General features: G+C 41.9%; 1 protein-coding gene across 3 annotated transcripts; it reads left to right on the forward strand.

Annotated features, from left to right (window-relative positions):
- Nucleotides 1-1460: 1460 nt before the first annotated feature.
- gabra2b (gamma-aminobutyric acid type A receptor subunit alpha2b) lies at nt 1461-27083 on the forward strand. 3 transcript variants are annotated; one of them, XM_058063377.2, is made up of 10 exons: nt 1461-1753; nt 3381-3479; nt 5251-5366; nt 12957-13024; nt 15623-15843; nt 16298-16380; nt 17115-17258; nt 23050-23202; nt 23827-24029; nt 24429-27083. In XM_058063377.2, the coding sequence occupies exons 2-10, from the start codon at nt 3415-3417 to the stop codon at nt 24735-24737; spliced, it is 1362 nt and encodes a 453-aa protein (XP_057919360.1). In that variant the 5' UTR covers nt 1461-1753; nt 3381-3414; the 3' UTR covers nt 24738-27083. The 3 variants fall into 3 exon arrangements, with proteins under 3 accessions (XP_057919360.1, XP_078644432.1, XP_057919362.2); XM_078788306.1 differs by lacking the exon at nt 1461-1753 and adding an exon at nt 1875-1973; XM_058063379.2 differs by lacking the exons at nt 1461-1753; nt 3381-3479; nt 12957-13024.
- Nucleotides 27084-27585: the final 502 nt, after the last annotated feature.

Raw genomic sequence — 27585 nt, forward strand, 5'->3', positions numbered from 1 at the left:
CACCTTCATTGTTGGACTTGATAACAAGCCCAGGGGTCACCTTTATTGAGATGGCCTTCCTCATTGATCACCTGTCTCAGGTATAGATTAGAGCAGAGATCAATAGAGCCGTGTCCTGCTGTCTGAAGCGTCGTGCAGGGAGGCGGCGACTGGATCTGATAATGGTCTGACCCCTGAGGTCCATCTGTCTGTTTTGATGTGTGTGAGCGATCATCCTTCTTGTATCTTGCTAGCGCTACCTGCTGTTTTAATGGTCGGCATTAGCGTCGACCTTAAACTCGAGGTGGGGCGCAGGAAGAAGCTTAGCATCACAAGATACAACATACATACAACATACATACAACATACATACAACATACATACAACATACATACAACATACATACAACATACATACAACATACAAACAACATACAACAAGATACAACATAGCGTTTCCATGCAAACTGGAGCCGGAATTTATTTTAGAAACATTTTGGACAATTTTGAGTAAAGTAGAATCCATTGTTTGTTCCCAATGATAAGATTTCCCATTCGTTTTCTATGCCGCTTATCCTCACTAGGGTCGCGGGGTATGCTGGAGCCTATGATAAGATTTTTCCTCGACTCAAAAGTTGTTTTTAATTACATTTTCAGTGGGCAAACTTTTAATGTGCACGGTAAACTAGCAGGGAAAAACTGACTAACCAAAAATACTTCCGAAAAAGACAAAAGAACAAAAACAAAAAGCACTGCTGAATGCAGGTAGCTAACGCTAGCAAAAAAAAACATTGCTGGAGGAAGCCAAGAAGGAAAAAAGCTTTCATTCATTTTCTACCGCTTATCCTTACAAGGGTAGCAGGGGGTGCTGGAGCCTATCCCAGCTGCCTGGACTGGTGGCCAGCCAATCCCAGGGCACATATAGACAAACAACCATTCACCGGGTGTGGCTTTTCTCCGGGTACTCCGGTTTCCTCCCACATTCCAAAGACATGCTAGGTTAATTGGCCACTCCAAATTGTCCATAGGTATGAATGTGAGTGTGAATGGTTGTTTGTCTATATGTGCCCTGGGATTGGCTGGCCACCAGTCCAGGGTGGACCCAAGACAGCTGGGATAGGCTCCAGCACCCCCTGCGACCCTGGTGAGGATAAGCGCTAGAAAATGACTGAATGTAACGTTTGATTTGGGGTTCCTGTAAGGTGATTTTTAGCCCTGCTCCTCTCACCAGGCTGAGGAATGAAACAACAGCCGTGTGGACGCACACAAATCAGAAGACATAAACCCACACAATCCCTGAGCAAACATCACTTCCACTCCCAGCAATCATTAACATAATCAATAAGCTCCCATATGGAATGCTGCGTGGAAGAACGTGCACACATTCCAAGGAAGGTTGGGGGGGGGGGGGGGGGGCACCAGTGTAGAGAGACTACCTTTAGGACCCAGTGCTGCCCTCCTCACGCAGGCTTTATAGTTTTTGTGTGGAGATGAGGGCTCCTCAGTGTGCTTCTTCTGGCTTATCACGACTCACATGGAGAGCTTCTAAGATGAAGCCGCACAAGACCTTTTGAAGGCAAGCAGCATCATCCTCTTTTCTTCTCGCCCTTTGACGTGGTGGGAATTTGATCATGATGGCATTCCATGTGAGCGGGACCAGGATGTGTTTGTTCTTATGACACACGTCCATCACATCGGCACGCAGCTGGCAATTCATTCTCACGTCTTCTTTTCTGCGTCTTCGACGATTTCAGTGGTGACTTGGTGCACTTGAGGTGAGTGTGTGTGTGCGTGTGTGTGTGTGTGTGTGTGTGTGCGGTGACACAAAATCCACACATTCCTTGTCACGGCGTGGGAGAACCGGGAAGCTTCATCTCGCTCTTTTTTTCCTCCAAAAAAAAGATTGTTTCAATGATATTATTTTTTATGTTTATTATAGCATCGTATGATGAAAAATGGCTGCACTGACATGAGCCATTATTTTTGGCAACAGCGGTGAGTGTATGCGTGGGACGTGTCACGGAATACTAATTACTAAGGGTGGGCGGGTCGATCCAAATATCGGTAATGGGGATACCAACGGTGGTTTAATTACTGATCGATACAGGCGTGATGAATATGATATTTTTCAGGTTTGGTTATATTTATTGGTGTGTATGTCTGGGTGGTGTTTTTGTTCCTTGGACACAGGCTTTGAATGATATTGTCTTATATTGGTGTATGGTTCACTTCAGGGGTGTCCAAAGTACGGCATGCGGGCCATTTGCAGCCCACAGCGGGTTTTTTAACAGCCCTCATATTCTAAAAATAAAATGAAAGGGGAAAACCAAACCAAAAAATAATAATAATATCGAAAATTATGAAAAAAAGTCATTTTTTTTCTTATAAATCATATTTGAAGTATATAGTTCAAATTTTAAAGAAAATGTACAATTATTTAAGAACACATGTGCATTTAGGGTCACAAAATGTTCTAATATTATGAGAATAAAGTCAATATATTTTGGGATAAATTAACACAATTACCAGAAAATGGATTCACAAGAATAAATAAATAAATGAATACATACAAAAAGGTGAATTTTTAGGAGAAAAAGTAAATGTTAATAATATGTTTTGTCACCTATAATGCACAATTTTAGACGTAACTTTGGTTAGCAGCGACATTTCGTTGGCAATTTCACTACTGTGTTTTTGTGCAATGACAATAAAGGGAGTCTATCTATCTATTCATTTGCTCCAGAAAGTCTGCCTCTAACTGCAACCGCAATAAAATATTACCACAGATGATAGTTTGACATGCAGACACTTGAAATGCGTATGAATACATATATATAATAAATAACAGACATATAACAATAACAATAAACATTTAAGGCTTCACTGAAGACTGGGAGATGTATCGTCCACCACCACCTTCCTGTTTTGACATGAGTCGTTTCTGTTTTGACATAGTGTTTCTCAGCTTAGCCCTGTTAAGTTGCAAGTGCCAGAATTTGAATAAAGAAGCTGAGCCAAAACAGAAACAAAACAAAACAAAATTGTGGACACAATTTTCGACATTAAGGAAAAAACATGCTAACCGGATGGATGCTAACCGAGGTGCCCCTGTTTACAAAATATGTGTAATGTGAAAAAACATTCAATGATTTTGACAAATTTCAAGCCAGTTAATATCAGTAATATTAGTTCTGTTCATCCTTGGTATCGAACCGATACCAACATGTGCAGTATCGGACAAACCAAGTAATTACCAGTAGCATCTCCTCCTCCTCTTCCTCCTCCTCCTCCTCCTCATCCTCCTCATCCTCCTCATCCTCCTTCCTCTGGCTAGTTGTTTTCTGCATTGTTTGTGGATGAGCCGCATGCGATACATGAAAAGGATTCTTCTGGTGCTTCCAGTGGGCCTCCTGGTCGTGTCGGTGCTGAAGCAGCCATGTGGCGCAACAGCGCGCCTCTGCTCCTCTGCTGCCTGGCGCTCACGGCTCTGTGGAGAACCAGGTGAGCCTTTGTATTATTTCCAAACATGTTACTTGTGTGTCTCCTCTCTCCATAACCGGCGGTGCACGGGTTATGGACGCACACGTAGTGCAAGGACGAGTCCGTTACTCCTTCTGTAGTGCCGTCTGGCCATCACCTGGAGGCAGGCTGGTAATAAAACAGATGGGACGTGTTATTGACTTGTTGGAAATGGACAATTCAGATTAGATTCTGCATTTAAGAACTCTACATTCAAATCAACCATAAAGGCACACTCAACTGCTTAGAATAACGGGTGTTTAGAGTAAGGCGTTTATTCCAGTGGAGCCCGCCTGTTGTCTTTGTGGCCCGACTCCTCAAGTACCGGTCCACCGTTTTGTTCTTATTACTGAAAAATCTTTTGTCAATATAAAATCATACAGCACGTGCTCAATTGCTTTTGGTGACATAAGCCAATTTTTTTATTTTCATATTTCTATGAAAATATGTTGACATGTGTTGTAGTGTGTTGTAGTATTGTTAACTTAAGAGTTAAGTTTTTGTCGACAACCTGTCACTATTGAAGAACTCATCAAAGGGCCATTTTGTATGTTTTTTTTTTAACAGCGTATGAACATGTATTGTGTTCTGCGTCTTTGTGGTGTATTAGCGTGATCTCTGTTGTATGTGTCTGTTACTACATTTACTACTACTACCAGTAGAGGGTGTTGTATACTCCTGTGAGAGTTGAAAATGTGTGCTGCTGGAGTAAAGATATCGTACTCATCATGAATACATTGAAAAATTAGTATCGGTATTGGCAGAGTACGCTCATGAATGATCGGTATTGGAATCGGGGTTTGCGGGGCTGTCTAGTCAACGCCCCACCCCCAGAGTGCCAAAACACAGAAAACACAGCGAGTGTTGGGCAGTGAGTGGCTATTCAGAGACAGAGAGTGGGCTCAGAGTAGCAATGAACAATTCAGACAACCCGACCACGAGGAGGCTTCTCTTTATGTTTGCTGATTGTGGTTTTTGTTGTTGTGCATGGTTGTTTGACTCATTTGACACCATATACAAAGCACAAAAAGTGTATGTGTTTGTGTTATTTATGTATGAAGAATATAGTGGACATCCATGATTCTTCATCCACGGCACTGCAAATTTGCAGATTTTTGCTTCAAAATATCATTTTCTCTCCGAAAATAGGCAATTTTTTCCCGCTTAAGATTCAGCATAAGTTGGTAAGAATTTTGAAATATGCCATAATATAGGTGAAATTAGGCCTCTCATGATAACAAGAAACATCAGCTATGTGTTCCGCTTGATTCCCCATTATTTTCCTTCAGGCAGAAGTTGGTCTGTTATTATTTTTTACTACAGCGTAAGTACATCAATGACATCATATGAGGAAAAGACCCATACACAATGCCAGGAAATACCTACAGCAGATGTGTATGATGATTCATTCTGTTTATACATTTCATTTCCCCTGCTCATATTCAAATATGCCATTGACCCAAGGCTGTTATTCCCAAGCCGACAACATTGTTGATTATTTTTAGCTTCAATGCAACACCTTATCTCAATTCATTTACCATCAATCTGCAGCTCCATTTACGTACATATTATTCCATTTCTGACTCCAAGATGAGATGCTTTGCAAATATTGTGCCATGTGGATGCGTAGACATATGCCACATAATAAACCACCTCTTTTTGTTTCATAAATCCAAAAATACCGAGTTGGAATACATTGCAAATATGCAGTTCTTCCAGCTGATCACGTTGCTATCATGTGTGTGTTAACCAGAACGGTAAACGCCGATGCCGCATCTGATGCCTTCAAAACCAACATCACCCTGTTTACGCGCATCCTAGACAGTCTGCTGGATGGTTATGATAACCGTCTACGTCCTGGTCTTGGAGGTAAGAAAACACTGCATCTGCATATACTGTATGCTCATGTTCATAAATCAGTTCAACTCCGCATTTAATAACGCCAAACAATGTGGATGCCCACTTTTGAAAGCGTGTGTGTGTGTGTGTGTGTGTGTTGTTAACGGCTGATGGCTCATTTGAAGCGAATACACTTCAGTTAACATCCGCATTCGTAGCGCAGATAACCTTTGGCGTTAACTCCCACCGCCCTGAATAAACCGACAAACATTCCGCATGCACACAATATTTGATTATTTCCTGGAAAGTAACGCTTGTTTTAAAAAATGTAATCACACAATAAATGCTATGCTCGCTGCTATGCTCGCTGAACAAAATGTCTTAGCTTTGTGTTACACAAAGCAAAATATATCATTCATTCATTCATTTCTACCGCTTGTCCTCACGAGGGTTGCAGGGGGTGCTGGAGCCTATCCCAGCTGTCTTCGGGTGAGAGGCGGGGTCCACCCTGGACTGGTGGCCAGCCAATCCCAGGGCACATATAGACAAACAACCATTCACACTCACATTCATACCTATGGACAATTTGGAGTGGCCAATTAACCTAGCATGTTTTTGGAATGTGGGAGGAAACCGGAGTACCTGAGAGATGGCTGAGGGTGGAATTGAACTCGGGTCTCCTAGCTGTGAGGCCTAAGCGCTAACCACTAATCGATAATATAATTTTCATTGTTACAATATGCCCTGAAAAATGAAAAACAAGCTGTGTGCCGAATTTGACTCCCGGGCCGCACTTTGTATACCCCTGATACTTTTATTACATGATGTATTTTTAGAGGAGCAGGTTGAGTAAAATGATGCGTTGAAAGTTTAATGATTCTTTTAGTACTGTTTTCAATAAATCATAACATGATGAAAACATTTATTCCATGAAGATATTTCCCTGTGGTGAGGAAGTCGCCTTATCACGTAATGCTCGCCTCATCGTTACAATTTTTCACGTTCCGCTTTGCAGAGGAAGCAAAAGATTTAGCATTTGGATAATTGAGGAGAGCTACATCTTCCCATACTCTCCCGTCATCTTCTCTGTTTGGCATCTCATTCCCAGCCGTCCCATCACCCCAAAGCTGAGCTCCTCCCTCAGGATTTGGTGCCATTTGAAATTCAAATTCCTGGGGCCATCAGCCCAGAAGCTGCCATATGGGGAGCAGACCTTCTATATGGCCTGGCAGCAGTCATGTACTGCTGCTCCGAAAGCCATACATGCCGTTAGCATAGTTACTTTATATTAAAAAAGAGGCTGTTTAAGAGGTTTTATGCATTATTTTAGCTGTTTGAAAATTAACTATTTAACTATTATTTAACTATTAACACATTTTATTTTGTTCAATACTGAGATTTCCAGCTCATTTTTTTCATCTATTATGATCCCCGGAAATGCATTTTCATTCAAACTTTGTATTAGCTTGTACGTTAGCTTGTACGTACCGAACAGCATTATTTTTGTACTTGGCTCAGGTATAATCTATTCCTATCAAACCATCTTTTTTAATATGACTGTTTCATCTGTGACCTTTTTATCATCTCTTCTGGGCTTCCTCCGGAACAAAAGGTGGTATCACCCACAAATAATAAGTCTTTTGTAAGTTTACAGATTGAACAGTTTTGGTCCCAGTATTGACCCCTGGGGTACTCCATATGTAATATTTAAACTTGTCGAATACAGTCTCCTAACTTTGCATATTGCTTCCTGTCAGCTAAGTAGCTTTTGACACAATTCAAAACTATTCCTCTGATTCCATACCTTTGTAATTTAGTTATTAGGATTAGGATTAGGTCGTGATTAATTGTATCAAAGGCTTTCGTCAGATCCATAAATACTGCGGCTGCACACGTTCGATGTGATTTCCAGCATAATTTCAATCAGTGCCAATGAGGTTGATATGTTAGCTATGTATACGTACTTCATTGTTGACAATGTAATATACAGTTTCCTTTTTTGGCACACGGTTGCTAGTTCAATCCTCAACCCTGCTGTAACCACTCAATTTAGTTACACATTTCAACATTTGGTCTGCATTTTTGCTTTCCAAGATTTAAAATTATACAGTTTTTAGTCCACTCTTTCAGGACATGGAGGCTATCTATCAGGACTTTTCATAAAAATTCCCAAATTTTCCATAATTTGACATTTTCCTCATTGAAAATGAATGGACACTTTCAATGTTGCCCCCTATTGATGGAAATTCATTTTACATTTAACATTACCTGTAACATTCTACGCATGGTGACATGGCTTGGATTACAGACCTGATGGTTGCTGGTTCAATGCTTAATTGATTTCTAGGATATTTCAACATTCCTTTTACATTTGAGCAGATTTCACATGCAGTTTCTACCAATTGGGTATTTACTAGCTATTTACTAGTTGGTGATACAACAAAGTCATACGGTTCTATTCCAAGTGCTTTTACAGCCCCAAGTGCCTGCATTTGTACAACATTAATAATATTTCGCCCTTTACTATGGTAAAGCCTTTTCATGTCGCAGTGCACAAAAGTGACATCAGATGGAATTTTCCACATTGTAAACACATTAGGAACCTATGTCTCATCTGTGGGGAAAAAGCATGTTAACGCTCCACCAGACTTTGGTTTATGGCATGTAATAGATTAAAAAGAGCTTGTCTGCATTGCCGTGGTTCTTCACATCAATCATTTATTCAGTCAATCTATGATTTATTCTCTCCATCATGACTTATTATTTCTTTACACATGTACTCATTCGAAAGTCTGACTGTGTTGTCACCACTCTGTTTTTTTTTTTTCATCCAAACATCCATATTCCCAACGAATCCCAATGAATCAGCCACAGGGCTGTGATCTAAAATCTAAACACAAGCTGTTGTTTGGTCATTCAGCTCCATTGTGTCATGGAGCACGAAGCCACATGTATTAGTCAAATCATTCCACAGCTTTGAAGCTTTGACTAAATAATAAAGGTAGAAGAGCGAAATCTAGGGCAGAGGTTTAAAAGATGAACCCACGTTTCCCCTTGAGGCAAGCGGGAGGTTTCAAGGGAGAGAATGAAATGTTCTTATTGTGGGTCTAGCAGCACTCATCGCAACAAATACAACATAAACACATCAGGCTGGGAAATACTCCTCAGTAGCAGAGACCGTTATTGATTTAAACAGCCTTTCACTTTGGACTAAACCATTATCACAATCTTCACTTGTAGAGGTGCTGTGATCGGGGCTTTATGCTGCCAATTCCGGTACCATCATCCACGACTGAAATGGGCCGATACCCATCACATGGATTCATTATTCATTCATTCATTTTCTAACGCTTATCCTCACCAGGGTCGCGGGGGTGCTGGAGCCTATCCCAGCTGTCTTGGAGGAGAGGCGGGGTCCACCCTGGACTGGTGGCCAGCCAATCCCAGGGCACATATAGACAAACAACCATTCACACTCACATTCATACCTATGGACAATTTGGAGTGGCCAATTAACCTAGCATGTTTTTGGAATGTGGGAGGAAACCGGAGTACCCGGAGAAAACCCACGCATGCACGGGGAGAACATGCAAACTCCACACAGAGATGGATGGGTGGCATTGAACCCTGGTCTCCTAAGCTGTGAGGTCCACTCGCTAACCACTCGATCGCCGTGCAGCCCTGGATTAATTATACATCTGGAAATGTATTTACGAGTGCTATTGGCCATGGGTGCCGTCAGGACAATTCCAAGGTCCCTTGATTGCCAGGGGGGGCCCAATGATTAATGGAGGGGGGGGGGGGGGCGTGATTATTTTTCATGAGACTCAGGCTACTGGCTATGTGAAAAAAGAAACCAAAAAATGGAGACAAAAACATATCAGAGTCCATTGGAGCCTTGGCAGGACTTCCGGGTCATGGAGAGAGAGAGCAGTGGTGACACAACGTGAGCCTCCAAAACTCATCAGACTCCGTTAAGTGTTTGTTCTTCAAAGCTTTTTCACGTCTTAACCCCTGAAGATAGTTTTCTTGGCATGTGTTGGCAGTTCATTTCCACATGACAAGACACCGCACGAAGGTATGGCTGCAGGCTGCAATCGTGCTAGCCACAGATGATTGGCTTTTGTGATCTGCGTTGAAAGGAATTTATCGACATATGCCCGATTATATGTTTTTTTTTGACGGATTGGTGGCCGATCCATCGGAGCCTTCCTAATTTCATGTATAGGCAACAGCAAGCTCCTCTGCGACGTGCCAGCAGGTTCCAGCCACTGTAATTGATATGAAGTGGGCTGAGAGGAACTGCTGAAGGTACAATCTGTAGTACAAGTACAATCTGTACTTGCTGAGGCTGTCTGTAACGTTGCTTATCTATCAGCATAGACATCCTTAATGGCTTTTTAAGTGCTGCCTTTCTCTGATTTGCCACGCCCACCTATTACAGGAAGCTTCCAGTAAGACACCGGCGTTGCTCAACTTGGTGTCATCCTTCAGCTGTGCTATAGTCTTCAGTCTTCACGGTTTTGACACCATGGTTATGCTTTACTGTAGATGCTCATGTTATGTAACCTCGCAAAGTAGGTGGCTTCACAATAATGCAAGGCTAATTCCATTTTGGCAAGCATTCGGCTGTTTTGTAGTATAGAGTGCTATCTTGCTGGGTGCTAACATGCTAATTGTTAGCAAATAAGCTAAATATCAGTCGAAATAAGCCATGTGGAAATTGTGCAGTGTTGTTTTCTGCAGATATATCTAGATGAAAACCATAATAGCAAATGTGGATGTGATAGCTATAGCTATAGCTATAGCTATAGCTATAGCACCCATCTGTACCCATCCGAGGGACGGGGATTTAATGGGAAAATGTTTCTTGTTGTTTCTTGCTGAATAAATGAATGTAGGTATTGTCCTTGTGTTCCTAAAAATAACGGCTCCTGTCTTCCTCGGGCATTAAATGCACTCTGGATAATTTCAATTTGAAAACATTTCACTCCAGGGGGGCCGTGCTTTGATACTGCAAGAGAGCACTGTTGGTTTGTTATGACAAGTGTTGCTATATGATGGATCTGGTTTTCTGCAGGTATTTGTTTATGCTCTAGTACTCTGTCCCTCAATGGGACAGTGAGACAAATATTTATGGACCCTGACTTGATTCCTTCACAGTTAGAGCATACATGAACTGGAAGATCCTGGATACAATTACAGTTTTCCATGCAGATATGTGATGAATGAATATTTAAGGTTCATTGTTGCCAATGAAATCAACACGCACACCACCTTCATGTATCGCGGTAGTGTGATGGTCTGCGGCTGTTTTGCTGCTTCAGGACTTGGTGTGATTAATTGAACCATGATTTCTGCTGTTTACCAAAAAATCCTGAACTCGGGTTATGCAGATCAGTCCAGAGTCCTGACCTGAATCCTACTGAGATGCTGTGACATGACCTCAAAGAAGCGCCTCATGCTGGAAAAAACCCTCCAATGTGGCTGAATTGCAACAATTTTGCAAAGACGTGTGGGCCAAAATTCCTCCACAGCGCTGTAAGAGACTTCTTTCAATTTATCGCAAACGACTGATTGCGGTTTTTGTCGCTGGCCATCATATTTTGAGTTTTCGGGTGTTGCTGAGCTGCAACAAATGACAACTGAGACAAAGCAGCTTCCCTAATTAGCTTCAAAGTAAATCACCATCCTCTTCAATGAAATGCAAGCCGTTCCACTCAATTAGTAGAATGCATGCTTTTGATGCCGTGTTTCTTGTGTGCCTCACCCTCACCAAAGTGAATCCATCTAATGGAGGTCCCTCGTGTTCCTTCCACAAATCATCATATCTTTTGATTGGGCTTGATTTATACACAGAGGTCTATATAAATAAATGTACCTTGCATTATTTCAACATAATAGAGAAACCTGCAAGCGTCTATTTTCTTTTGATTTTCCTGGCTTATGAATAAGAAAGCAAATCCATAATATGTCTTCCTGGCGGCTATCCTTGCAATGCATGAGAGCACTTTACTTTGGAATAATGATCTCTTTCGATTGTACCAGATAGAGTTTGCTGTGTAGTGCAGAGTGTTTGAGTAAAAGGGAAAGCTTTTTAAATTGACCGAGCATGAGAGATCGAGCTTCAGTAATTATTGAAAGAGACAGAGTGTAGAGGAAGCAAATGGACCTGACGTAGCAGCGCTGATGCAGTAGCACATTATCACATGAATACGAAGCATATGAGGATTTGCTCGTCCTATGTGTCACATCGATGTGAACATTTAGGACAAATTTCATACGCTTAAAATCATGGTTGCGTGTCACTAAATCTGACCTGCTTGTGCAGTTGTACTCAGGTCAAATAAAGGTTTGTACGTAGTTTACATGAATCTGTGCCAAACAAATCGGCAACATCAGCAACAAAGATATTAGCAGGATGGGGGGGGGGGGTATACAGCTGCACCTGAACCTGCAGAACAATGCATTTACCGTATTTTCTGGACTATAAGTCGCGTTTTTTTTTCATAGGTTGGCTGTTTCTGCGACTTATACTCCAGAGCGACTTATACATGAAAAAAGGGTTTATCTTACATAAACACTGGACACCTTTGATGTTTATGTTTATTTTTTGTGTAGCTGAATAAGCATTGTGTTAGCATATCGTACACCTATTCAGCCTGTTCTCTATTCTTTTATTATTGTTTGAACTTGCCTTCCAAGAGGACCTAATGTCTGTTTTGGTCAAGTAGTTTGGAAAATAAATTACCCGCAAAAAATGCGACTTATACTCCAGTGCGACTTATGTATGTTTTTTTCTACCTCATGATGCATTTTTGGCCTTGTGCGACTTATACTCTGGAGCGACTTATAGTCCAGAAAATACGGTGTTTACTGTATATGGGCATGTGTTGTATTGTTCATCATTATCAGTCCATTTCCTGTTCAGTGCAAAATAAATGCACACCTGTCATTTTCACTTTTTTATTAACACAAATTGTATCAAAATGGGCTATTTACAACAAAACAGAAACATTTTATTAAAAAAATGTATGCTCTGCAGCAAAAGTCAGAAGTAAACGTACAAGCAATGACTAGTTTCAATATCAATTTCAGTTATGTCGATCTCAAGCTCAATCTCCACTGTAGTGGAGTGGAATCTCGTTCTCTTATACTGACTGACATCCAATTTGTGTTAATTTCATATTCGTGGTGATCCCTCGCCATTATTCATTCATTCATTTTCTACAGCTTATCCTCGCTGTATGCCTCGCTGTGCTGGAGCCTATCCCAGCTGTCTTCCGGCAATGGGCGGGGTCTTATAAGTCAGCAGGTTTTAAAGGTAGTTTGAAGTCTACACTTGTGGTGTGTCGTCATATCATGCCGTCTATTATGCTTCACCTGCAATTTTTTCAAAGACTTATTTGGGTTAACAAGGAGAATCATATGTTTTCCTGATATGCACGGTGCTGCAGAAAAATGGCAAAACATAATCCTTATTTTTATGGACCAATTAAATGGAAGTCCAAACCCGTGGCAAGCCAGTTCAGACTTGCCAAAAGACAATCTGTCTTTGCTTTTCTGCATCTGCGGTCATCTGGTGCTCTACTGAAAGTCTAACTGCCGTGTGCCTTCCAGACAGGGTAACCGAGGTGAAGACAAACATCTACGTCACCAGCTTTGGACCAGTTTCAGACACAGACATGGTGAGAGAACATATCATATTTTTCAGCACTGTGTTTCATGAATAATCTTTGCAAAAACTCCAGAGGACGGTCTTGTATATCTGAGTGTATGTCTAAGAAGACTTGCATCATCATTTCGGGGGGGCTCACACTGCGTACGCCGCAGAACTGGGACGGGTGTTGCTTTCTGAAGCGCGACAGCTATTCATGCGATAATTCATTGTATTCACGTCAGTCTTTTGTTTATCCTGGGCTTTCCCTTCTTATCATTCTGAGACATGAACCCCCATCGCCCCCCCACCCCCACATCATATCATAAATGTCCCTCCCTTTGTGAAGACCCATTTTCCAAGTGATTGAGCCACAGATTTAATGGCTACAGTGCGGCTGTTCATTTCTCTCCTCTCTGAATGATATGTAAATTAGAACTCACTCGCTTGCACATGCAAATAGCCTGTGTGCATGTCTCACACACACACACACACACACACACGCAAAGAATTTGTCATTTCTAAAAGACAAAAAGTAAAAGCCTCTTTAATACAAAAAAAACTACAATTCTGACTAGAACCAACATCTGACTGGCCTGAAGGGAATCTGTCTGCTGAATTTAGGCCAGATTTTTCCCCATGTCCTTTTTTCATCCTGTCCTGCAATGTACCAGATGGACAGACACACAGTTGACAGGGGCAGTTATTAGTTATAATTGATATTTTTTTCATTTAAATAATAGCTCCAATATAAAAGTAATGTGTAAAAAGGTGACTATAAGTCGCTCCAGAGTATAAGTCGCACAAGGCCAAAAATGCATAATTAGGTAGAAAAAAACATACATAAGTCGTACTGGAGTATAAGTCGCATTTTTTGCTACTTGACCAAAACAGACATTACATCATCTTGGAAGGCAAGTTCTAACAATAAAAGAAAAGAGAACAGGCTGAATAGGTGTAAGATATGCTAACACAATGCTTATTCAGCTACACAAAAAATAAACATGAACACAAAAGGTGTCCAGTGTTTATGGAACATAAACAGTTTTTTCATTTATAAGTCGCTCTGGAGTATAAGTCGCAGGCACAGCCAACCTATGAAAAAAAGTGTGACTTATAGTCCGGAAAATACAGTACTTCTAAAAAAAAGCAATCCAGCGGAACCTTGGTTAGAGTACACATTGGTTAGCGTACACCATGGTTAGCATGCTTTTCAGATAAGTAATTTGGATAGTGTTAGTGTACAATATGGCGAATATCTTGGTAACAGCAACCGGAAGTCAGCTCGGTCGCTTGTCTATGATGTCATCACTGGTTGACTGTAGTTCTTTGCTAACTAACACAGTTACACTGCAAATCACGGCTGCAAAATAAGCCACCATGCAGCCAAAAAAAGTTGCAAGAGCCAGCAATTTGATGAAGATGGTGAGAAAACTATTGAATTCAATAAATAACTCACAACAAAACACAAAGGCAACCAAGGTTCCACTTTACAGCTGCCCCTTGTGACCTGACTGTGAAAGGTGAATTTCTATAAAGTACGATGGCATATTAATAAACATAATATATTTATAGTCACAGCACAGAAAACCTGTTTATGACCTGAATACGTTTTCTTTAACCATTTAGACCCTGCAGACATGAAATAACCCCTTTACACTCGTATGATTACTTGTTTACACCACATTGTGTCAAGTCTACAGCCGCCGCTGTTAGTATAGCAGATAGCATGCTACTGAGCTATCTACTTAGCCTCTCCAATGTATATATAAATGTTATCCGCTTGCTAACCACTTCAACCGATTGGCTGACCAATCATGTTTCAATCCTGAGGAAGAACCAACCAGGCACCCGCCCTCGACCGCCACCTCACGGTTACTCCGCATGTAGTGCGTCAAGGGGGGTGAGATCCCACAAGGTGCTTCAAAGTGAGGCCCCCGTGTCCCACATCTGGGTGAAGACCGGTCTCTCCTTGAGTTGTTTTCCTGAGGGTCTTCTGTAAAGAACCTAATCTTGTGGTTATTGTTAATGAAACGTGACTATTTTTTGTGTTTTGTGTTTTTATGTTTCTGTTTATTTGCCTGGCACAGGAATGCAATCTATTTGTGGTGTTGGTAGGTTTGGGAGTAGGATCTCCACCCCTGCATGAATACATTGATCCTTTGTAGAGAAATATCACAGATATCACAGAAAGATATCATCCTCATGTTGAAGGCTTTTCAAGCAGAACAAAAAGGGATTCATCTTTTCTTCTCACTTGGTGTGAATCAGGCAAGCACACACATAAGCGCATGTTTCCTCGTGCAGGGCTTTCTGCATTGTTGTGTGTGCTTTTTTTTTTGACAACACGGGATCGGGATTACGGGTCAAGGGGTTGTCTCGTCTTAGGAAAAACACCCGTGCAGGGAGCCGTGAGGAACAAGGAGAGCACGCTCTCAAATGAGCGTTAACAAATAGATAAAGTCACCCGGAGCTCAGGTTGGAAGGAGCAGGTGATAAGGCACAGCAGTTGCACTGTGTTTGATTCCATTTATCAACCAGGAATGGGAGTCGTTTTCTTCCACTTCCACAGCAACATGTTGACTGATGACTTGTATATTTCTGCTAATCCGTCTCCTCCTTCCCTTAGGAGTATACCATAGATGTTTTCTTCAGGCAAAGCTGGAAGGATGAGAGATTAAAATTTCATGGACCAATGAATATTTTGCCTCTTAACAACCTGATGGCGAGTAAAATCTGGACCCCGGATACCTTCTTCCATAATGGGAAAAAGTCGGTGGCTCATAACATGACGATGCCTAATAAATTGCTGAGGATCAAAGATGACGGGACGCTGCTGTACACCATGAGGTAATTTATTTCTCTGATGTAGATTCAATGTCATTTTGGGGAAGATTTGTGCTCACCCCGACAGTTAGATGGGATAATCAATAACTCCCAAAGCCATCATTTCTTTGCGGGACGCATTTAGTTGCTAAGCAGGAAGACACAGGAACAGCTTAGCATACAAAAGGAGATTGTTTCCATTTGACCAAATATTTAACCACATGAAATAACGATGCACGCTTCCTTATAAATGACAACATGTTTGTTTTTACTGGTCTCTGCAACACTGTGTTTATTTTTGCTTTGCTGTGTATCGCGAAGATGAATGATTTCTGTCTCCAGGCATTACAGATGGCAAGTGTCTTGAATAGTGCATGAGGCTTGTGAGTTAGATTTTTGTGTGTGTGTGTTTATTTTTGAAAAAGATCTTTGTTGTATTTTAGGCATTGCATTGCTAATTTTCTGAAATCGACCGCAGGTTAACCGTGCACGCAGAGTGCCCGATGCATTTGGAGGATTTCCCCATGGACTTTCACTCCTGTCCACTTAAATTTGGCAGCTGTGAGTAACTCTAATGATAATTGTGCTGACTGTTATTTTCTTTTCTTTTTTCACCCTCCACACTGGCTTTCTAGCAAATTAGCAGTTTAGCTAAGAAAGACTGAAATGCTTGGGATGGGTTTTGTGGTAGGAGGCTCATTCTGGAATTGGAGAACATTAAAACAAAGACAAATATTTCTGTTAAAAATTTCTGTTGATTCCCTCAGTTCTTGCATGAAAGGCACATTTCTTTGACGGTTGGTCGTTGCTTTTCGCGGGGGTTACGTTTTAAGCCTACCAGCGGATCTGCGAGTAATTGATACGCCCATGAAAAGGTCTATTTTTAACACAATGCTGGCTCCTACCCTTCCAAAACGGAATGCAAAACTTGCCAAATGCAGATCGATGGATTTGAATCATAGGAATATAAATATTCCATGCACTGCTGTAGTGAATGAACCCAGTTATTATAGTGTCCAAAATCTTTATGGGCGTCTCAGTTACTTGTGGAGTCTAAAAACATATCCCACACAAATTGCAGGGATCTACTGTATGTGTCACAATTATGCAATTTCATAAATGTAATCATAAAAAATGTTCATTGAATTTCTTGATGTCGTGTTTAGTTGGAGGTTTTGCCATTGCTAAGATTTGAGTTTTTAAGTTTTTATGATGATTTTAGTCATAGAATATGATCAAATAGTAGTCGCTGCCCCAGACTCAACCTCTGTGGTTTATTTTTATGTCTTTTAAAGATGCCTACACAATCTCGGAAGTGACTTATGCTTGGACACGCAATGCCTCTGATTCTGTGGTAGTGGAAGGAGAAAGCTCCCGCTTGAACCAGTATGACTTACTGGGCCAAACAGTTGGACAGGAAACAATTAAATCCAGTACAGGTAAGTTACTGCCAAGGAGAGGAAGTCACCTCCATCCTCGTGTTGATAACCTTTTTCTCTGTCCGTCTTCTTTCTACACACTTTAACTGTCATGCTAAGAGTCCACTGGGCCGGCGCCAGTTGGTGCCAGTTCCCGCCAAAGGTTATATGATCGCTGTGCGCTGAATTAATGTTCGCTCGGCATGTTGCCATGTTGAAATTATTCACCAGCAGAGCGAGCCACTACACGCCGATCATATCATTTTTGGCACAAACTGGCTCCAACTGGTGCCAGCCCAGTGGACTCTTAGCATCATTGGCGCAACTTGGCTCGCGCCATTACGTTCCCGTGGATTCCAATAGGTGGATTGTTTGGGCCATTTGGTTCCATGAAGATTTCCATGAAGATTTTAAACATTTTGAAAATTTTTTTCCACCGTTACAGACCACCACAAACCAGTTTGGAGGCAGTTTGAGCCACTGCACGCCACTAGTCACCTTATTGGCCACACTAGGCGCCACAGCAAATTGCATTGGCACGAACCGCCCAGTGGACTCTTAGCATCAGTGTCTCTGCAAATAAAAAGAAAACATGTGAAAACTCTGGATGACTCCAGTGTCAATGAATGTATTTGAATGTGCAGGCTGTTTCCAGATAGAACTATTTTGAGCCAATACTGTATTTGGAAGCCGTAGCCAATCTTTTTTTTTGTGTTAGTGACCTAAACCAAAAAAATGTCACGACTAGAATTTTCCTTTTCCACCAGTGTAATCCAAACAGAGCATTTTAAGCTATAATTGGAATACAGCTTGCTGTGAGAAGATCTATGTGGTCGTTTTGTTGCCCACTGAAATATGTATGGCTTGAAATCATCAGAAATGTGTTATATTGTTACACACCAGAGAATAGAATGGTGTACTCTTGACTACCTTGCCTGGACCAGAGACTCAACAGCAGGATGCTGCTGAGACAAGCCTTTCTATTTTCTGAAAGCTCCCCGTGGAGAAGGATGGGCAGACCTTTATGTGTGTGTTCATGGGGGCGAAGGGACTCCAATGTGATGAGTGGTGCTGATGTGAAACCACAATCAAAGACAAAGGAAGTGCATCTTCCTGTTGCGACAGACAGGGGATGCCCAAATAGGAGGCTGCTGCGCACGTCGATGATTTTAGTGTCCAATGCCGGTGCCCACGATTGTCAAGGCTATATCAGCAATTGGAGTGGCAGCCCATTGGGTTTGCAAGTAAACTGGAGCTTTAATTGAACTGCAAGTGACAGGAAGCTCATTTCCTGGCTTCATTCCTGGCGTGCAGAACCTCATCAAACCTCACAAAAACGTGTACCCTGGTGGGTTTGCCCCTCGGGGGGGGGGGGGTCACGGTTTCAATTTATTTGACTTCTGCACTCGGGCTTTCCCTGAGGATTTTTTTAAGCTGTGGTGGTGGTTGTGCCGCCGCTGTATCTGCAATTTCTTTCATGTCAAATAGCATTTTTTAAATGACTTATTTTTTTAGTGTTCTTTCAACAACCAGCAGGACATGAACCCAGAACATTGCTCATTTAATAGCAAAGTTGCTGAGAGCGCTGAAAAGTTTTGTTACATGACCTGATGCAGTCCAATTGTACTATGTGACTATATTCATTCATTAATTCATTCGTTAGTTCATTCATTAATTCATTAATTCATTAATTCATTCATTCATTCATTCATTCATTTATTCATTTATTCATTTATTCATTTGTTCATTCGTTCATTCGTTCGTTCGTTCGTTCGTTCATTCATTTATTCATTTATTCATTTATTCATTTATTCATTTATTCATTTATTCATTTATTCATTTATTCATTTATTCATTTATTCATTTATTCATTTATTCATTTATTCATTTATTCATTTATTCATTTATTTGTTCATTCATTCATTTGTTCATTCTTTCATTCATTCATTCATTCATTCATTCATTCATTCATTCATTCATTCATTCATTCATTCATTTATTCATTTATTCATTTATTCATTTATTCATTCATTCGTTCGTTCGTTCGTTCATTCATGCATTCACTCATTCATTCATTTATTCATTTATTCATTTATTCATTTATTCATTTATTCATTTATTCATTTATTCATTTATTCATTTATTCATTTATTCATTTATTCATTCATTCGTTCATTCGTTCGTTCGTTCATTCATTCATTCGTTCATTCATTCGTTCGTTCATTCATTCATTCATTCGTTCATTCGTTCATTCGTTCATTCGTTCATTCGTTCATTCGTTCATTCGTTCATTCGTTCATTCGTTCATTCGTTCATTCATTCATTTTCTCCCGCTTATCCTCATGAGGGTTGTGGGGGTGCTAGAGCCTATCCCAGCTGTCTTGAGGCGAGAGGCGGGGTCCACCTTGGACTGGTGGCCAGCCAATCACAGGGCACATATAGACAATACGGCAGTCGAGTGGTTAGCGCTCAGGCCTCACAGCTAGGAGACCCGAGTTCAATCCCACCCTCGGCCATCTCTGTGTGGAGTTTGCATGTTCTCCCCGTGCATGCGTGGCTTTTCTCCGGGTACTCCGGTTTCCTCCCACATTCCAAAAACATGCTAGGTTAATTGGCCACTCCAAATTGTCCATAGGTATGAATGTGAGTGTGAATGGTTGTTTGTCTATATGTGCCACCAGTCCAGGGTGTACTCCGCCTCCCGCCCGAAGACAGTTGGGATAGGCTCCAGCACCCCCGCGACCCTCGTGAGGAAAAAGCGGTAGGAAATGAATGAATGAATGAATGAATGCAAATGAAAAAGAGCAAGGCAGCACGGCCATCTTGCAATTGAAGTGAGCTGCACAAGCCTCGTACGATCACGCCACACTCACTTGATGGGGTCATCACTCTGACGACCCTACTTCCTATACATCCTGACCACGGCCACAACATTTCCCCCAAATTATGTAGCCTCTACTATTGTTTTTTTGTTTTCTTTTCAAATCATTTCCCACCAAATCCTGAACCACCGTTGCTCTAGCGTGTCAGTTACCAGTACAACGTCATTCCCCAGTGACTGCCTTCCCCTATCCAGGGATTCCCTATGTCAAATTCATTCAGTAAGAATATCCTTTCATGCACTAAATGCTCCTATCAAGGTTAAGTGGTGTATGATGCCTTCATAGCAGGCAAAATGCCTGCCAGTGACTGTTTCTTTGGTTTAACTAGTCGCTCGACATTATCTGATTGGCTGACTCTAAATGAATCATTCATTAGTGGTGTGTCAGTGTTTGATGTAGCGTACTTGCAAACTAGGTCATTTGGCACGAGCGAATGTGCTCTCGGGCTTCACTGGGACGGACATCTTGCACAAGCATGTGAACGTAGCATCACACGCTTACAAGAGTCCTACTATTTCTCCATACAGTGGTGTCCTACTTGTTACTTTAAAATGCGCGTTGGACACTCGGGTGTAGCCGCGTGCCTTACATACAAAACACACATCAGAAGTGAGCTGAATGAATAATGTTGTTGAATCTGTGCTGTTTGGTGCAGTTAACAGAGGATGTGACATTTCATGCCGTAAATAATACAAGGATGGGACTTGTGGAAGTTTCACGGTCTTGCTCGGTTGTGATGTTGTGTGTTCTGCCTCGCTGCTGCAGTGTCATGATTTACTGGAACGCTTGAAGAGAAGCCAACCCAGGACTGATAGATTTGAGCTGACATGATTTGTTTTTTACTGTAGACCTACGCCAAGAAGGAACTGTTACCAGAGTTGTACTCGTGTGTTTATGTGCAACTACTTTGTGGTGAGCAGCGGTTTTCGCAATCAGGAACGAGCGCTACGATGAGGCTCATGCATTCAATTTTGTCGAAGGTTAGCACCCTCAAGGCAGGCTGCATCTTTAAGCAAATTGGTATAACATACAAAGTCAAGTCAGAAAATAGGATATTTAGAAGGTGATAAACAGCGAAATGTACAAGTTTGGGTCTCTCCTGAAAGACTGTGCGGCCTTTGGTACACACGTCCATTTCTTCATGTGTGGTATCAGAGAGCTTTCCCATCAACGTGAACATGAGACCCCGTTTCCAACGTCTATGGAATGCTCTAATTATTGTCTTCCCCCTCAACGAGCGATCACAGGCTTCTCCTGAGAAAATCCAGCACACCCTTTGATTCCTTCCACACGCATGCCCCCCCCCCCATTCCACCACACAGGCATAGACGCTGGCATGCAAATTAAATTACAGAAGATATACCACTCCATGGGATACTGCAAGTGTACTCTATTCCACTAAATTCCACAGCTCGGGTGTGTGTAAAGCGACTGACAGCAAATGAGTTTGCAGGCGATATATAAAAAAAATCCTTGGGGATTAGCCCTTGGAATTGTCACACACACACACACACACACACACACACACACACACACCCCTTCCCACCTCTAAGAAGAAGACGAAGGACTTTCCTCTTGCCAAGAAGCAGCATGTAACTAGGCCTCCATTTCGGAATTGCTGCAAATGAGCTATGTTTCTCTGTTCTGTTGCCATGGGTAACACATCTTCTTCTCATGTCTAATCTTGGCTTCTCTTTGTGAAGCATTTAAACGCCTGCCTTACACTGCAGCACTGGCACTCCTGAGACATCCTATTGCTTTGCTTCCCGTGTGCGTTTTCATGAACTTGCATGTTTCACGTCATATTAAAAGGAGTCAAAGTGGAACAGAGACCCTGGCGTTTTTGGTGGCGTCCGTATCGTTCATTCATTTTCTAACGCTTATCCTCACCAGGGTCGCAGGGGTGCTGGAGCCTATCCCAACTGTCTTGGGGCGAGAGGCGGGGTCCACCCTGGACTGGTGGCCAGCCAATCACAAGGCACATACAGACAAACAACCATTCACACTCACATTCATACCTATGGACAATTTGGAGTGGCCAATTAACCTAGCATGTTTTTGGAATGTGGGAGGAAACCGGAGTACCCGGAGAAAACCCACGCATGCACGGGGAGAACATGCAAACTCCACACAGAAATGGCCGAGGGTGGAACTGAACTCGGGTCTCATAGATGTGAGGTCTGCACGCTAACCACTTACCCGCCGTGCAGCCCGGCATCCGTATTAACGTGATTTATACAACTTAACCTGCCATTAGAGTCCGTTAAGACATTTTTATCCCGGCCAAAGTCAGCTGGGATAGGCTCCAGCATACCCCCACCACCCTAGTGAGGATAATGGTCCCGTTTTTATTGTGTGTGTACCTTGAAAGATCAGTCAAAATCTAAAATGGAAGTAAAGTGTGTTTGTGTTTTGCAAAATGGCTGGCATTGAATGAGTTATGACAAAAGGTGTGTGCAAGGCCTCATGGGAATTTGTGTCTTCATCCTGTGTGTCCAGCTGTCCCCACTTCAACTCCCAGCTGACAAGCTGCAGACATCTGGACCCACCACAGCTTTGCATTGTTTACGCTACACTTGAGACAGCTTTTTTATTGCTGCGTGCCCTTTGATTAGGAATATCCTCTTCAACTGATGTCATCTCTGTACATGGAAGATCGAGCTCTCCGCCGTTCATATAAGAATAGAAATCACTTTCAAAGGAGAACCAAGACGCTAAATTAACTCACAGAACCAAATAAGTACGAATATATATGAAAAGGATGAATGAAATACACCAGTATTACCAGTATATTAGTTCAATTTGATGTCCAGTACCTTCATTTTATTGACTCCTCATCCGTTGGTGGTATTGTAGATGTTGTTTGTACGTCTGCTCCAAATCAGCAGCAGCGGTTCTGATCCTTTGAACTGACCTTTGCTTCTACTCAGGTGAATACACCGTGATGACAGCTCATTTCCATCTGAAGAGGAAGATTGGCTATTTTGTCATCCAGACGTACCTCCCGTGCATCATGACTGTCATTCTCTCCCAAGTGTCTTTCTGGCTGAATAGAGAATCAGTACCAGCAAGGACTGTGTTCGGTAAGTGTGCACATCGGTGGTTCATATTCATCTTAACATTTCAGTACAATCCCATATAACTCCACAACGCCAAACATAAAGCCATCTCACTCTTCAAAACGCCTCATTTCAACACCGCAAATCACAATTCTCGGCAAGGGCTTGAATAAAATACTGGAAACTGATGACAAATGGAAGTCTTTGACTCCGTTTTCTGTGTTGCTGAACTTGTAATTCAAGTGGAAATAATAAGAATGACCTAAGACTGGTGAGCTCCAGGAAGAAAACACAGAAAGAAGTCGGTATTACTGTCCTCTCAGCAAAACCACTGAATATTCATTCAGGCTCGTGCTGGAAAAGTAACTCCATGAGGGGCGGGGTGCCTGACTCTTCATTCGAATTCTTCTAAATCATTCATTCATTCATTTTCCAACGCTTATCCTCACAAGGGTTGGGGGGGGGTATGCTGGAGCCTATCCCAGCTGTCTTCGGGCGAGAGAGTACCGGGAGTACCCGGAGAAAAGCCACGCATGCACGGGGAGAACATGCATACTCCACACAGAGATGTCCGAGGGTGGAATCGAACTCGGGTCTCCTAGCTGTGAGGCCTCTGGTCATCATCCATAAATGTCTTTGTGCTTCCAGGTGTCACCACAGTGCTGACGATGACAACACTGAGTATAAGCGCTCGCAACTCTCTCCCCAAGGTGGCATACGCCACCGCCATGGACTGGTTCATTGCTGTCTGCTACGCTTTTGTCTTCTCCGCTTTGATTGAGTTTGCCACCGTCAATTACTTCACCAAGCGAGGCTGGGCCTGGGATGGAAAGAGCGTGGTGACTGACAAGGTGATGAGGAGGAAAACAGCTTGTGACAGGTTCCGTCCTGAGAAAGGATGACATGTACAATGTGCTGTTTTGGGAGGGATTTATAATATTTATATACTGCGTTGACTAATTCTATTCACAGTATTCATTGACCCACAAGATTACTTTGTGGGTACTTTTTCATTGGTGTGGTAATGATAAAAAGTATTTCCCAATGTAGTGGACATTATAAGAATGTTAGCATTGGGAGAGTTCCTGTGTGGTTCATGTGTAGACGTAGAGTGTACATGGTCAAATGGGACAAAAATGGGACAAATTTGGGAATCACTTCTGTAAAGGAACATTCTGTATCGACAACATTCCGTGTTGTGTTCCGTTGTCTATTGTACAGTTGAGTCATTTCTTTGGATGTCTCAACAGAAAAAGGAGCGGGCGTCCGTCATCAAGAAGAACAACGCCTACGCTGTAGCAGTGGCCAATTACGCGCCAAACATCACCAAGGACTCCGGCACGCTCCCGACCATCGCCAAAGGAGGCTCTTCGGAACCCAACAAGGCCAAAGCAGACGGCAAAGCCCAGGAGAGCAAGAAAACATTCAATAGCGTTAGCAAAATTGACAGGATGTCAAGGATTTTGTTTCCTGTCCTCTTTGGCTCCTTCAACCTGGTTTACTGGGCCACCTACTTAAACAGAGAACCCGTCATCAAGGACATGGTGCCCTCCACTTAAGAGGCCAGCTTTATGGAGTTCTGGTCTGAGGAGTGAGAACCAAATACCTCCAGCAACTGTATGTACATACTTTTGCAGAGTGACGTCCCGGATTGCAGCGTGATCCTCTATCTCCGCCTATTTTCTACACCGTCTGCAGCACTTTTGACAACTCTGGCTTTTGTAAATGTGTATGTCTATTTATATTCAATGTTTCATTGTGTGATGACTTCAATTAGAATGTGTATGTTTTTCCGGTGTAAGTATGTGACCACTGTACATACGGTATCAATAAGAGACACTGAATTTCATTTCAAATGACTTCTGAATAGTTTGAATTTTCTTGTAGTGTCCATTCGCTTGGTGTTTCTAGATATACTTTGGAGTGAAAGAGATTTGATTTTGTTTTGCCATCTCAAAGTGGCCTCACTTTTTCCTGTCCAGCCAATGCAAAAACCCGCCTGTATGGTATTGTTGGAGAATAAAAGTTTTACTAACTGTGACTAAGGGTATGGGGACCCGATCACCATTCAAAATATACTCAGTGTTTCAGCAATCAGAATTTTTGATGAAAACATTTTTTAAATTGTAAAAAGCTCCTAAAGGTTGAGATGCGCAGAAGGTGGTCTGAGGTCAATTTCAATTTGTTGGAGGAAGCAGGAAGTGTTTCTTACATGGAGAGATTTTTTTACACCCTTACTCACACATTACAAACACACAGGAGCTTATCAACCTCACTCACAGTGCAACCAAAAAAAACACATGTGGAACACACAATGTAACTGCACCATACGGGTATGGATGTAAACTAGGGATGACCGATATCGGCCTGATATCGGCATAAAAATGTGATACCGGTTGATATCGCTATCATATTTTTTCCTGATCATAAAAAGCGATATTTAAAAAAAATGCTGTATACAGCACGTGTGTTCATTCCAACACCCGGAGATATGTTGTGTTACACATATCGATATCGGCTGATATCGGGATCGGACATCTTACACACTAATACACATGCTAAATAATGCTATTTAAAACTTATTTACAACCCTCTAGGCATGCTGGGAAGCCCATGTGCACACTTCCACAACAGGGAGTTACCCAGCATACCTTGAGGGTTATACATAAGTATACAAAATATTATTTTGCATGTATTGTGTGAGGCTAACTTAAAAACACACCTGATCTGCACTGATTTTGAGTTCTAATCCTAAAATTGCATATTCTCGTCACACAACAATATTTTCATCTTGCCTTTTTTTGCTGAATTTGATCAGCAGTATAGTTTTTTTTGTTTTAGTTTAGTTAGGTTTTTGAAAATCCGTTCATAAATTTACTATTATAAGAGTTTATTTTGATACACACATACTCCGCATGTATAGTTTGGTTGCACCGTGAGTAAGGGAGGCATGTGGGTTGATAAGCTCCTGTTGGTTTGTGTCGTGTACGGGTTGTCAAACAGTTTCAACACTTCCTGAAGCATTTGATGTCATATCACCATGGACGTAGCCCTGGCTTCATTAGAGTGTCATGTCATGTTACGCGTGTCATGATTACTCACGTCTTGGTTTTTGCTCGTCTGTGAACACAGCCCCTAGAATAGCGGGGGATCCACAGTTCAATAAATTTCATGCATTAGGATGCATTCACACACGTGGCCACCAGGGGTGAAAAAAACACGGCCAACAACTGACATCCAGGTGGACATGGTCTCTCCAACGTGTCCTGGGTCTTCCCTGAGGCCTCCTACTGGTCGGACGTACACTGAACACCTCCCCAAGGAGGTGTCCGGGAGGCATCCTGACCCGATGCCCCGAGGCACGTCATCTCGTTCCTCCCAAAGCTCATAAGCATAGGTCAGTGCAGGAACGTAGCGCGACCAAAACATAGCATTTGCAATATTCTTGTTCAAACATATTAACATTTCTTTGTGTTGTATTATCGACTTATATTGTTTTGATTCATTGCTGGAGTTTCAAGTGAAAAAAAGTGTCAACTATTTTTTTTGTCACGATCCTTTGCTGGTGTTAAAGTGGGAGGCTACTGCAGTATTGATTTATTGTGGTGTGTGAAACACTTCATCCGACATCTCAGAGGGGATGAAACACCCTAAGGCCCATATCTGGAGCCACACATTAGAATATTCTGCTTTATCTATCGGATTGATCCTTTCTGGTTTTAGTTTGTTTAATCAAAGGTTGCATGACTTACAAATCTTGCTTGCTTTCATTTTCTTACCTTGCCTAGTATATTTTTTACACATGTTCTTAAACATTCCAGATAAGAATGATTGTTTACAATGTGGATGCTTGATTCAGTGCACACTTTTTAATAAAACACATCACATGCACCTGCATTGTTTGTTTTTCAACCAATGATGTGATCTATAGGGCTGCACGGCCAGCAGTCCAGGGTGTACCCCGTCTCTCGCCCGAAGACAGCTGGGTTAGGCTCCAGCAACCCTCGTGAGGATAAGCAGTAGAAAATGAATGATTGAATGAATGTTATCTATAAGCTTGAACAAAATTACGTATTACAGGTAATAGTCTGCTGCAAAAACAGGAAAATGAACAATTTACATTAATGACATGCAACTCTTCAAAATGAAGTTTTTTCACAGTAAAATGTTTAGCAACATAACCTTTACTAAAGGGGATCTTTTTCCACTTTTATGACCTATAAATGTAGTTATAATGTTGTATTCTGGTGTTAAACAATGCCAAAGTTTCAGACCATGAGGTTTACGCATGTTGGAAGTGAGCCCTGAAAGAAGTTTGCAATGGCTCAAAACACTCTGTTTCAGAGGGCGTGGTAAAACTGATCGTTTGTGATGTCACAGAGGAATGGTCTTCCTTACGGGCGTGTC

The sequence above is a fragment of the Doryrhamphus excisus genome, linkage group LG22, assembly GCF_037039965.1.
Source record: "Doryrhamphus excisus strain RoL-2023G ecotype Guam linkage group LG22, RoL_Dexc_Guam_v1.1, whole genome shotgun sequence".
In the NCBI taxonomy this organism is placed as follows: domain Eukaryota; kingdom Metazoa; phylum Chordata; class Actinopteri; order Syngnathiformes; family Syngnathidae; genus Doryrhamphus; species Doryrhamphus excisus.

What these genes read in the sequence shown, in the direction of transcription:
- gabra2b (XM_078788306.1), top strand. Translation starts at nt 1,924, where the DNA reads ATGATGAAAAATGGCTGCACTGACATGAGCCATTATTTTTGGCAACAG. An exon ending in ACGGCTCTGTGGAGAACCAG is followed by an intron (nt 3,480 to 5,250) that starts GTGAGCCTTTGT and finishes TGTGTTAACCAG; the next exon opens with AACGGTAAACGCCGATGCCG. An exon ending in ACCAGCAAGGACTGTGTTCG is followed by an intron (nt 23,203 to 23,826) that starts GTAAGTGTGCAC and finishes TTGTGCTTCCAG; the next exon opens with GTGTCACCACAGTGCTGACG.